The sequence below is a fragment of the Vanessa cardui genome, chromosome 2 (assembly GCF_905220365.1).
Source record: "Vanessa cardui chromosome 2, ilVanCard2.1, whole genome shotgun sequence".
NCBI lineage: Eukaryota > Metazoa > Arthropoda > Insecta > Lepidoptera > Nymphalidae > Vanessa > Vanessa cardui.
The window spans coordinates 3,562,280-3,575,293 of NC_061124.1; the positions used below are offsets into that span (position 1 = coordinate 3,562,280).

At 40.6% G+C, this 13,014-nt stretch overlaps 1 protein-coding gene across 1 annotated transcript in view; it reads right to left on the minus strand.

The window, feature by feature from the left end:
- The window catches only part of LOC124536374 (E3 ubiquitin-protein ligase UBR4), a 44,486-nt gene that overhangs the window by 18,626 nt on the left and 12,846 nt on the right, over window positions 1–13,014 (minus strand). The window contains exons 31-62 of the mRNA XM_047112907.1: window positions 12,249–12,410; window positions 11,978–12,126; window positions 11,754–11,860; window positions 11,401–11,615; window positions 11,122–11,291; window positions 10,824–11,036; window positions 10,299–10,463; window positions 10,012–10,206; window positions 9,384–9,568; window positions 8,915–9,076; window positions 8,647–8,779; window positions 7,960–8,156; window positions 7,614–7,847; window positions 7,365–7,515; window positions 7,150–7,283; window positions 6,914–7,069; window positions 6,744–6,830; window positions 6,394–6,633; window positions 5,919–6,099; window positions 4,950–5,173; window positions 4,670–4,817; window positions 4,363–4,524; window positions 3,938–4,127; window positions 3,578–3,723; window positions 3,128–3,193; window positions 2,793–2,962; window positions 2,370–2,646; window positions 2,014–2,208; window positions 1,569–1,667; window positions 1,259–1,418; window positions 948–1,110; window positions 344–571 (exon numbers count right to left, since the gene is read on the minus strand). Of these exons, the coding sequence (XP_046968863.1) occupies window positions 344–571; window positions 948–1,110; window positions 1,259–1,418; window positions 1,569–1,667; window positions 2,014–2,208; window positions 2,370–2,646; window positions 2,793–2,962; window positions 3,128–3,193; window positions 3,578–3,723; window positions 3,938–4,127; window positions 4,363–4,524; window positions 4,670–4,817; window positions 4,950–5,173; window positions 5,919–6,099; window positions 6,394–6,633; window positions 6,744–6,830; window positions 6,914–7,069; window positions 7,150–7,283; window positions 7,365–7,515; window positions 7,614–7,847; window positions 7,960–8,156; window positions 8,647–8,779; window positions 8,915–9,076; window positions 9,384–9,568; window positions 10,012–10,206; window positions 10,299–10,463; window positions 10,824–11,036; window positions 11,122–11,291; window positions 11,401–11,615; window positions 11,754–11,860; window positions 11,978–12,126; window positions 12,249–12,410 (5,464 nt within the window). The remainder of the gene's footprint in view (window positions 1–343; window positions 572–947; window positions 1,111–1,258; window positions 1,419–1,568; window positions 1,668–2,013; window positions 2,209–2,369; window positions 2,647–2,792; window positions 2,963–3,127; window positions 3,194–3,577; window positions 3,724–3,937; window positions 4,128–4,362; window positions 4,525–4,669; window positions 4,818–4,949; window positions 5,174–5,918; window positions 6,100–6,393; window positions 6,634–6,743; window positions 6,831–6,913; window positions 7,070–7,149; window positions 7,284–7,364; window positions 7,516–7,613; window positions 7,848–7,959; window positions 8,157–8,646; window positions 8,780–8,914; window positions 9,077–9,383; window positions 9,569–10,011; window positions 10,207–10,298; window positions 10,464–10,823; window positions 11,037–11,121; window positions 11,292–11,400; window positions 11,616–11,753; window positions 11,861–11,977; window positions 12,127–12,248; window positions 12,411–13,014) is intronic.

Sequence of the window (13,014 nt, forward strand, 5' to 3'; positions counted from 1 at the left end):
TAGTAAGTGTAGTTTATATAATAAACCATTGTGCCAGACTTTGTCGAATGCTTTCGCTACGTCGAAGAATAGAGCTCCTGTGGAGGTAGCTTTACTGTAGGCGAAGCCTTTTAATATGTCTTCCGTTAAGCGGTGGACCTGGTTGACGCACGAGTGTCCGGCTCTGAAGCCGAATTGCTCGTGTATCGTGATCTGTTTGGAAACTACACACTGATACAAATCGCTTCCGAGTATAAGATCTAAGAAAAATAACTTGACAGCGCGATTTAACTGGCATACAGCGACATCTATTATTGACTTAAGGAACTAAAATAAAATTAATATATTAAATGAACAAACAGACCTTGTCTTGTCCAGGGCGCGGCGCGGTGGGCGGCGGGCCGGGCGGCGTGGCGGGCGCGGGCGGCGCGGGCGCGCACAGCGCCGCCTGCAGCAGCTGCAGCACGGTGGGCGCCACGTGCGGGTGCAGGCGCCGCGCGATCCCCACCAGCCAGCCCAGCGTCTCGCGCCTCTCCGTCGAGCACGTGTGCTGCCAGTTGCCCGTGCGCGCCGACACGATTTCCGCACAGGCCTGATGCGATGATGGATTAAAAATTAAATTATCTAGTTATAAACAGATTTACAACTACTTTTAGTGCACAGAAAAATAATATATTATAAGATATATGTTTTAATTAACTATAAAATGTGCTGCACTACCGCCATCGAGGCATTGTGATTTCGGTGGTCGTTATGGCAAATAGGAAGTGCGTTGATTCATTGTTCGTAAAAGTGCTTTATTGTTGTAATTAGTCTTTATATGAATATATGTGATTTGAAGTGTAAATTAAGTGATAAGAGTAAGTTATTTTTGTTTCAAGTAAGAATAAATAAATGTAATTACGTAGGGTATTCGAATATTTTTTTTATTTTTTCTTTATTTTCATTTCTGAACCTAAATATATTACCTTCAAGTGATCCATCAACCGCACTAGCTTATCGTAGGCCGCATCAGTGGCGAGCAGAGCACGCGCCGCATTAAGGTGCGTGTCGAGCGCGTGTACGTCGCGAAGCTGCCGGTAACGCTCGCGTGTTCCGCACAGCAAGAGCAGCAGCTTACGGACTTGTTTTCTATTAAAACATTAATTATACAGTTTTACATCTATTCAGTATAAAATATTCTAGCTTTATCTCACTTTTTTCTTATTTATAAATAACATTAAAACCGAAAAACAAAAAAAAACGTCATAGATCTTTTATAATTAAATTATTTATTTACCTAAGCGGTGTCTGCTGGTTCATCATATACTCGCAGAGTAATGTGCGCCAACGTGCATCGAAGTGCTTCGGATCACAATGCTTATGAATTTGGCACGGGAGCCGCAGAGCCATCTCCATCACCAGTTGAGGATAGTTGTCAAACACCTCCAATGCGTGGCCTATGAATATTAATTTACAAATTTATTATATGCACTAATCATAAAAGGTACTTAGTGTGTGATAATAATCTCCAATTAATATTAATTATATACATTTCTAACTTTTATGGAACGGAATCACGATGTTATGAAATAAATATGGATACTCACTCTTAACATACTCTTTGACAAAAAATGGTTGCATGTCCGGTAGAGGTTGTGGTGGTTGTGGTTTGAGTAACTGTTGAACAGTAGTAGTCGTGCCAGAAGCTAAAACAAAAATTACATCTAAAATACAATTCATCTGATTAGTTTATAATATTTTTATAAACTAAAGAAAATTAATTAATATTATTAGTTTATAATATTAATAAGATAAAATCTTCGAAAACTGTCCTTTTTAATCCAAAATATATGCAATTTGTAAATATTGCTTATAAATAATCTACAGAAGTGGGTAGTGTGGTACCCACTATTATGGATTATTGTAATATTACATTTTTGGTCTATCACTTGCTCTTTACTTAGATGTTTCATATAAGATAGAACAAGGGTAATTTTAATACATTTCCTATCAAACAAGTTATAAACATATAGGCACTAGGTAATAACTCACCGGACGTCTTTTCCTTCCAGTAGGGCAGCAGCGCGGCGAGCACGTTGTAGCAGTGCTTGGGCGCGCCCGCGCGCACCAGCGCCGCGGCGGCCAGGCGCGACACGTGCGCGGCGCACGCGGCGCCCGACACCTCGCCGCGCGACACGCTGCCGCCGCCGCCCGCGCCGCACGTCTTCCAGCGAGCCATTAGCACACCTACGACAACATTCAGTCCCTTGAGATGTCTATTGATCATTTGAATTGTCATTTTACGATTTATGTTAAATGCAGAACTCAAACAGGTTCCAGATGTAGTTCCTATCGAGAAGAGTTAGCAAAAAATTGTGTCGGATAAAGTGCTATTAAAAACTACTCACTGAGCAGTCTCATTATGATGAGCTGCAGTTCCCTCCTATTAGTACGCTCGTGTACAGGTGGTGAATGTTCGATCGCCTGTGCGTCCAACTCTGAGACGAGCAACTCGAGCCTCATGATAGCTAGTTGGAGCTCCCGTTTCTCCGTGCGATCTTCCCCACTTGTGGGCTCTTCGGGTTGAATATCAAGTTCACCAACGAGCACCTCGAGTAAACGTTCAAGGACTACTCGGTCACCTTCCGCGCTCGAGTCTAAGTCACCAGCCAGCATTAAAACCACCTACAAAAATATTGATTTTTTTTTTTAAATTGACACTGATTACTTTTAAAAGTAAAGTTTTTATATTTCTATAATGCTGGTTTATGTTACATAAACTTCCAGCGCTGATTATTAATTAATATTAAGTCGTATATTACAGCCCGTACCTGTACAAAAGGTATGGCGCGCACTCCAGGTAGAGTTCTGAGGGTTGGTAAAGCATCTAAAGCAGCAGACAGCAGCGACAGACGTAGTGCGTGCAATTTTCTCGTTTCGTTCTCAACTTCTACCGCGCGGGACGTTGAAGCCATTGGTTGAGACGAACTCGATGGACCTGCTGTTACCATACATTCTATTGGTTAATTTTACGTATTATTTATTGTCTTATATTATTGTTACATTTAATCTTGCTTTACAATGTCACCAAGGAAAGCTAATAACACTTAAATTAATATTTTAGAATTAAAAAAAATATGTAGGCATTAAGGAAACTACTACTAGCCTGCGACCGCCGCCGGCACTTCAACGACAGTAGAGCACGGCTGTCCGGAGGGCGCCGACATTTCGCCTACAAAACGAGGTACGCTCACAAACAATATCAAGCACATCACATTCACGCTAAGTGCAATTCGCTATAGCTACATTATTCTATATTTGAAATTATATATATTACAAACATTACGTTAACTATAGACATTTCCTACAAAAAATAATTAACTACTTTGACTAGGTATTGTGGCATGGTCAACATATCTTCATAAGCCATGCCCAGTATTACTCAGCGCTTTCCAACTAAATTAAATCAATGCATATTATGTTACGCTTTGATTATTTTATTTACAGACAAACACGACTTAACTATTACTACTAGGCGCAATGCAATTTAAGCATACTTTTCGTTGTTTCATTTTTATGTATTTATTATATATGAAGTCTGTTAAGTTAATTTTACCATATGCGCTGCTTCGACCGGAGACGCCACCGATGCTATCAGCTGCGGAACCACCGCTATCAGAAGCAGCGGAACCGCCAGCTTCAGCTGGCGATGTACGTAATGTACTGCCATCTGTTGCGGCCGTACTGCCCTCGTCGTCAGATCTGAAAAATTTAAGACCATAAAACAAACTCAGAAGTAGCGATGATGTGTTGAAACTGCCACTTTGATCAATTGCTAGTTATGTAGCGTGATGGAACAATCTTGAAACCTATATGGCCATCATAAAAAATTGAAACTTATATGGTTATCACAAAACATACAGAAATTGTGAAGTTACGCTATCGGCCCGAGAGAGAGTGAAGAGTCGAACCGTACCCGTTGGGAGACGCGGTGGCGTCGCTGTAGGCGGGCGCGTGCGGCGCGGCGGACGCGGAGGCGGCGGGCGGCTGCGCGGGCGCGGGCGGCGGCGCGCGCCGGCCCTGCTCCTGCAGCGACAGAGCGATGGCGAGCTCCACCATCGTCTCGTCGTCCGCGTCCGTGGGGATATCCAGCAATGCCTCGAGACCTGTGTGTGTAAATATTCAATAATTTTAATTTTGTACATCACGATTCTACTAATAATGCTATAAAAGAAAGCTCAACGAAAACGTGGAAGAACTCATCACATAAAATGATTACATACATTAACACATTAAATAAATCATTGTGTACCATTTTGTGGTAGAAAAATAATAACATCAACGCCTCTACGAAAATACTTATCAATTCAAAATGATTTATATATAAATATTTTAACTAACCTCCATCAGGTGCGAGCAGCACCATGGGTTCCAGTGAGTCATCTACATCCATATATTGATTTTCCTGTTGATCATCGCGGTTTGCGCTCAATTCTGACTCGGACACCGCCGCTTCAGTAATTGAGCTGGCTGGCTGAGCTGTTGTGACCGAAGAACCAGCACCTATAGTGAATAACGTCAAAACCGTGTGAAAAACCCCTTTGTGTATTAAATATCTTTGATTTTACCTATAATTTTAATTATAATTTCTAGCATAGTAGTGACTTTGTTTTGCAATTGTATACAAATAAATGTCTTTTTAAATTACCTGGAGTATTTGGAGGTGACGGTATATAGACTCTACGTCTTTTAACACGTGGACGAAGCACCCGCATGAGAGCAGCCTTGGCACCGAAGCTTATACTTTGATCTTCGGCTAACAGCAAAGATAAGTAGATTTGATTTCCGAAGTCAATCTGTTGAAAAAACACAATACTTGAGTACATGATATGACATTTATAAATATCCAGTAACTATGAGTTTGTTATGATTTATTCTAAACACATCTTAAAGAAAAAATAACATTTCATTAATATTAAAATACTTACGCAATCAGAATCGCCATGCAGCTGGAATGCGTGTATGGTGTCAGCGAGCGCGTGTAGCGTGTGCTCGGCGTGCCGCAGGCCGTACGACAGGATGCCGGGCGGGCCCGTGGTCTGGCTGCGACAAGCAGTTAGCTTCCACAGCACACTACTCAGAAGTGCGCATAGATGCGGCTCTCGATCCGGTTCATCTTGCGCTTCGGATTTCCAGAGCACTGACCAGTCACCTAAAACAAAGCACAACTTAAGTTGAATAGCAATATAGACAAAATAACATGATTTATACACAATAGGCTATATGACTGGTTTTTAAAATCAATTTTATATTATTGTGTAGAAGTTAAGGAACCCAGTAAAAGTTGTGTTTTTTATTTCTAGTACATATTTGCCGAAAAATATCATATGAAATATTCCATATTTAAATAGCGCGCAAAAACGCTACTTGGACAATATGGTGCTGTAATGGGGTCGGTGACGTCACTTAGCTGTATTTTAATCTGTGATAAATATAGCAGAAAAGCAAAGTTTACAAGAAAGTGACTTCATCATTAGCCTGGCCAATCAGAAGCGTTTTGTGTCACGTGACAAACGTTTGAAAATTTGCATTTTTATTTATGGATTTTTGAATAAATTAAGTATTATTTTCAACTTTCGTTAGTAAATAACCACTATTAAATTAATAATATACACTGATTACAGTAATTCACAATTTATTTTTCGCATTGTCAAATAGCCTATTCATACTCACAGTACCAGTCTATGAGTTGAATAACTATCTTGCCCCAGTCAAACTCCGTATAACTTCCCTCCCTACTCTAGTCAATTGACATGACAATGAAATTTAACACTGAAGTAGTAAGTTGATCTATACAAACCCTTTTCACTTTCACTTAGCAAACGAACCGTTACATGAGGCGATTACTGATTTACATGAGCAAGACTGTGTAATAAATATGAATAAGCATGGCATACCGTCTTGGGGCTTGGGCGGCGTGGGCGCGCTGTACTTGACGAGGTGCTGCGGGCGCGCCACGGCCACGCCGCGCGCCAGCAGCACGAGGCGGAAGTACGCCTCGGGGTCGATGTTGCGCGCGTCCGCCGTGTCGCGCAGCTCCCGCAGCGACACCGATATGTACTTGAGTATGGCTTGGTCCTGCGAATAATAGACATTTCATTATATATATTTTTACATTAATTTATGCGCATTCGTTTTAAAAGGCTATGTAATTTTCCCATCAGAGATTTAGTCAGGAACGGTAGTTTAGGTCAAAAATTCAAAACGAATATTGCTAGGTTATTCTCATGTTATTAAAGGATTACATATAATCGCTATTTTCATACTATTGATGTGCAAACGTTTGGGAGAGTCTGACTTCTCGCTAGCGCGTAAATACATTAATAATACTTATAAGAAATAAATTAATAATGTAGAGAATTGGTCACTAGCCTTGAATTGATGATACTGCGACTGATGAACGGCTCGCAGCAGGCATTGCGCTCTTGCGTGTAAATGGGCAGAGGCCGGAGCACACAGCAGCTTGCGAGCAGCTTCAGCGCCGGCCTCCGCCCCTGCGGCTGCTCCGCTGCTGGCGGGCGCGCCGGCGCCGAGCTCCAGCGCTTCGAGAGCCGCGCACGCTAAGCGCTCCAAGGAACTCGGCTTCCATGAGCCGCTATTGCTTTCTGATTCCTAGATAAAATTACATGAAACAGTTAATTAGTCGTATGACGACTTAAAATTATTAAAAAACCACTTATATGAAAATTTATGAATATTATTAGTAAATAAATTAATTTTACCTGTGCAACCTTACTTGACGAAGCACAAGTAGATGGGTCTTCGTTTTCCTCTGGCCAACCAAATTGTTCTTTATTTTTGCCGTAGACCTACAGTAAAAACATAACGTTAATTTAACCAGATCTTTAAAAAAAAGAATATAATTATAAAGTAAATACTATTTAAAACATACCTTTACAGAATCGACCATTGTAACACCATCAGGGTCTTGAGAGGGACCAAAGTTTATGACAAGTTTCTTATCAGACTGCAAAGACTCCTCACGAGTCAAAGGAATATCAAACCAACGGTTTCTGACTACTATTGTTTGTATCGACCTCCCATGTATCTGAAAAAACAATCGTCATTATTAATGCAGTTCTAAATATTACTTGTTAAATGTAAAAGCAAAGAATTCATTTTCGATACCTCGACATATGCGGGGGTCCTGGCAACGTCTTGATTGCCAAGCAACACTCGTATTCCACAAATGACCATGTTGGGATCAGAATTGACAACTTCCATTACGAAGCCGCTCATTTTTGTTGATACTACATATAGACCTATACAAAAGAAAATATTGAAATAAACGTTTTTTTAATAATGTTGAAACATATGTATATTTGTCATGGTGCATTTCTTACCTGTAGTGTTTAGACGATGTTTAATTTGAGCTGTGTTGTACACCTGAAGCAGATCATTGCCGCCGAATTCGATGTCGCTCATAGCGACACAATGCTCGAAAAAGTCAATCGGAAATTGTGGACTTCCATTTATGTTCGATTTTGTCACAACCTGGAAGTAAATAGTCAGAGGTCACAACGTTATAAACTGCTTAAGCAATTTATATATTCTATCTTGTAAGTAAAATAATATATTTTTTATGTTATTACCTGTTGCGTTTTTCCCTTGGTGTGATGCGTAAGCAGTCTCGGTCTTCGTCTGGGTGCGTGCACGGGTTGTATAGCAGGTGACAACCAATAACCAGTTTGTTCGTTGTTTGCCGCGTACATCCGCAAACTACCGTCCTCGCACAGCAATATAAGCGTGCTCTTTTGTTCTCCACCGCCTCCGCACCAATGGCGGACGGCTACCATATCTGTTATCTTTGCTTTTGCCGGTACCACCTATGGAGAAAATGGCCAATTAAGTAGATGCTGTATGCTGTATACAAGCTGGGTATTTAATAAAAACTTTAAACGAATATAGGAAAAAATATTGTGGATGTGGTGTACTCACCTTGATCTCCTGGACGTATATGTTGGAAGGAGTGAGCATGAGCACGACGGGGTTGTTGGAGGCCTGCATGACGGCGGACACGAGGCCGGGGTGTCCGGGCACCTCGGCCCACTGGCACAGCGACTGCACGCCGCCCTGCTTGCCGCGCCCGCCCTCCTTCTGCGCCGACGACGACGACAGCGTTATCATCGCCGTTCCTATATCGCCGGCGAACAATATATTCGTCAGTTAAAAGCCAAAAGGCAAAAAAATTGAGCACCTGGATTAATACTCAAAATAAGATTTGTAACACAACAGCTTCCTTTTCTTTACAAACTTATAAATATAAGTGAACGCAAAAAACGCAAAAACAATATATGTATGTATATTTATAAAAAAAATACTTAAAGATCACATTTTCAAAGGTAATGCTATTAAATAATCATATTTCAAAAATAATGTTTTTAAAAATTTCTAACAACATGTAAACCGGCCTTTATGCTATTCTCAATAACAAGACAATTATTGAAATGTACCTACATATTCACAAATGTTTTTGTTAATCAATTTGTAATACCGTCTATTTATTTGCGCACTCTGTATATTAATTGTAACTAATTTGTTAAGTTTATTTATTTCTCCTCGAAGTGATTGTAATCTTGAGAAATAAAGTGATTTTTAAACCGAAAAAAAAGGAGACAATTATACCTTTAACGCTGTCTTCGACGGTGTTTAGTGGTGCAAGGAAGCTCTTTCCTTGAGCGTATGAGAAGAAAAGCATCTTCAGTATGTGCGAGTAGTATATCGACACACCACCACCTCCAACCAATCCGGCAACATCCTATATCAAAAAATGGTACAAATATCAATATCCTCTGAGTTCAATAATATTTCAGTAATTTTCAGTAGGTTTCAAAAAATATTTCGACCTTTTAATTTATAGTTATAAGATATTAATTACGTTTTTAAAACTCACCTGAATTTCAGGATGTAATACTTCAAGGGTGTTAGTAACATAGAATGTTCCCAGAGTGGCCCGAGACTCTTCGCTCATGGGCTGCCAGTAAATGTGGCCAGCAGAGCTCATACACAACATGTGCATAATGTCTTCTTGATTGACAAAGGTAACGTCGCGGACCTACAATAGATATTATTATTAAAACACACTACATAGTATAAAACAAAGTCGCATTCTCTGTCCCTATTACCTATATGCTTTAAATCTTTAAAACTACGCAACGGACTTTGATGCGGTTTTTTTAATAGATGGCGTGATTCAAGAGTAAGGTTTCTATATATAATACATAGACAATATAGTAAAGAAACACTGATAGTTTTAGAATCAGTATTACACCCTTGCGACACTGGGGCGGGTCGCTAATGGTAAATAAATTATATATAATAATAATGGCCTATAATGGTTTGTTTATAGATAAAAAGCTCACCTTTCCGCTCGGTACAAGGAAATGATGCATCGGATTATTTAAATCCTTGCTCAGGTCAAATATCTTGACGAAGTCAGAGGTGACGAGCGCCAGCTGCGTTTGCGATCCCGGCAACCAGATCGCTTTGATCACGTAGTTGTTTGCTTCCAATCCCGTATTCAAAACAAAGTGATCAGCTACAGCACCTGGGAATATAAATTCAGAATCAGAAGAAAAGTATTAGTACCAGTCCCACTAATAGATTAATGTCAAAGTGTCTCCATAAAGAGGGATTCCTCTTTAGGGATACGTTTTAAACCTAATTCCATCACACTGCCCAAATGCTCTTTGATGGATATCAACGATACATAAAAATAATTTGACACGTCAAGCAGACGTCCTCAAGATGTTCACTTCAATGTCGAGCCAATACTTAGTAAAAATCTCATTTACATTCACTCGGTAGTGCTTGCCCGGTTTTGAATTGCGGAATCATCGTTTCATCATTGCGGATAAGCCATTTCGGCTATCGAAAATATATAAGAGCCTTGAAAATCAAACGTGTAGCTCACATGTAATTAGATTAGCATATAAGTTTAAACTTTTGATGAGTTTAGGTATTATTTTACGAATCAGGACTATTACTTACCCCCACTGTTAAACGTAAGAACATGGCATTCTTTTAAGCCACACACAGCTAACAGGTCTTCATTCCAAGGGTTTCCACTGAGACTGAGCACGGTAAACGGTATAGGCGCAGAAGAGAGACGAGTCAGAGTCAGCTTGTGTTTAGATGAGTCGGCTTGTTTCAATAAAGCTGACAGTTGTAGAACTGTAATCTTTCCTATTAACAGAATTAACGAACACAATTTAGAATGATATGTCACAAAATAGGAATTATTAAAAAAAAAAAAAAAAACAACTGTTATAATATACCTTTCTCGTGAGATACAGCGAGATGCTGTCGACGTCCATGAGGCGAGGCGAGGCAGCACATTGCGACGCGGCGAAGCTTGTGCGCCGACATCAGCTGTCGGATCGTTTGTCCGTTCTCACCCGTGTACGACATGCGCACGTTCTCGAATGCGCCTTCTTGCGAACCTACACCGAAAGAAGCCAGTGTAACTACAGCCACAAGGGACATAACATCTTAGTTTCTAAGGTTGGTGGCGCATTGACGATTTAAGGAATACTTAATATTTCTTACAGCGTCATTGTCTATGGGCGATGGTGACCACTTACCATCAGGTGGCCTATATGCTCGTCCGCCAACCTACACCATAAAAAAAAGAGATACACAGGTCATTTTAAACGCATTTCATATATTACCTCAGAAGTATTTAACTTGAACACATACTTGAATGGTTATTATTAACATTCATTTATCATCATCAGGTTTATTGCATATATTTGTGTTAATCGAGATTGTTTTAAGATATCGTAGTAAAAGTGAACCCGTACCCAGCGTGGGCAGCATGAGCGTGTCGGTGTGCGTGAACCGCTTCTCGCCGAGGTGCAGCTGCGCGAGCGCACGCTGCGCGCGGCCGTGCGCGCCCACCGCGGCGCCGCGCTCGCACGCCGCGCGCACGGGGCCCGCCAGCGCGCCCAGCAGCCGCCGCACGCGCTCCAGGCACCCGGGCCAGCCGTTGTACGACAGCAGGAACGAGCGGCAACCTGCACCACCGTACCATTGTTCATTCATTTTCAATCTTATAACACAAGTAAGAGAGTGTTAAATTTCTTATTATATTTATTCTACCTTGAATGTTGTGGGCGAGGACTGGTCGACGTGGAGGTGCGAGCAGCGCAGGGGGAGTAGGGCTAGAAGGCCGACGTCTAATAGAAGGCGCAGGTGGGGTTTCTTCCATCCCGGTGGTAGCTCCGCGGGCTCCACCAAGCGTCACCGACCGCTTTACTAGAGCTTGGCAGCTAAAAAGATGTTTTTCAGTTTAAATAGATTATATAATGTTCGAATAACTAGTCATAGACGTAAAATATAAAAACAAATAATTCGACGTATATATTAAAAGTTATGTACCTAGAATCGGGTTTAGCACCACAGTCGCAGAAAAAGTTTCCGAACTTGGCGTAGGAAACGTCATGTCCGCGATGGCACACGCGCGCGCACACCGTGCACACTCCCACGCCGTCCACCATCTTGCACGTGTGGCAATGATACCAATGCTGGTTCATAAACTCGCGCTGCGTCACCGTGAACGTGCATAGTTTGTACTGCAGCATGGCATCTTCATCCTACGAGAAAAGGGTAAGTAAATTAAAGTGTTTTTCTCTCAAATATATACTGATTTTTTTTTATTTAAAATCTATTCAGCATTAAATCAGTAGGATTTAATCGCTAATTTAAGTATTATGAATTTCAAAGGTACATACGGAATCATCAGCACTCGTATCATCTTCGTCTTGTTGTTCGTCTGCGTAATCTAAGTCAAATCCAAGATCTGATGGAGATTCCCACGTGGGACTAACAGATCGCCAAGCTGCAATAATATTTATTTTTATAAATACATTTTACTTGTTAGTTGATACACTTACACTATACACTTTGTATATATAACACTTAAAGAAAGATTAATTAGGAAAGACCATATACTTACTATGAGGCTGAGAGGAACCAATAGTATGCAATGCGTCGGTCAGATAAGATAGGAGGACACAAGCTGATTCTATCTGCGACGTTATATTAGCGTCTGTTTGGCCTTCTTCCAACTTCTCTAACACCTCAGAACTGCTGAGGTTCTCCACACTATTGCAGAATTCAAATTATTATTAATATTTGTTAAATTCTATCGTATTGGAAAGACTTAAGATGATTATTTAAAAACAAAAACAATTAAAATCGTAATTGTCTGTGATTGTATGGTATACCAGGTGGATAGCCAGCCGAGTGCGGCGGGGAACAGGTGTCGGTGGTCGGCGCCCGCGTGCGCGTCGGCCAGGCGGCACAGCTCGCGCAGCAGCACCGGCGCGCACGTCGTGCCGCTCACGCTGATGAGCGCGCCCACCATGCGCTCGCACACCTTCTCGCCGCTACGGACAAAGGTCGTTCAATAAAATCCACACCACTGTTGCATTTATATTTATGATAATATATAAAAATGGGTTTGAGATTAATGTCTTGATTCCGAGACTAGCGTATCAAGTAATAGGCTATATGACTAGTTTTTAAAATTATTTACTAGAAGTTAAGGAACCATTTCTAGTACATATTTGCCGAAAAATATCATATTAAAAATTCCATATTTAAATAGCACGCAAAAACGCTACTTGGACAATATGGAGCTGCAATGGGGCGGTGACGTCACTTTCTTGTATTTTAATCCGTGGTACATATAGTAGAAAAGCAAGGTTTACAAGAAAGTGACTTCATCATGAGCCCGACCAATCAGGAACGTTTTGTGTCACGTGACGTGAACGTTTGAAATAATGCATTTTTATTGATGGATTTTTGAATAAATTAAGTATTATTTTCAACTTTCATTAGTAAATAACCATTTTTAAATTCATAATATACACTGATTACAGTAAATTCACAATTTATTTTTCGCATTGTCAAATAGCCTATTGAATATTTAAGTCAAAAAGGTCATTTTATACGTAATACAAACACGATATTAGATATTGGAGTTGTCTT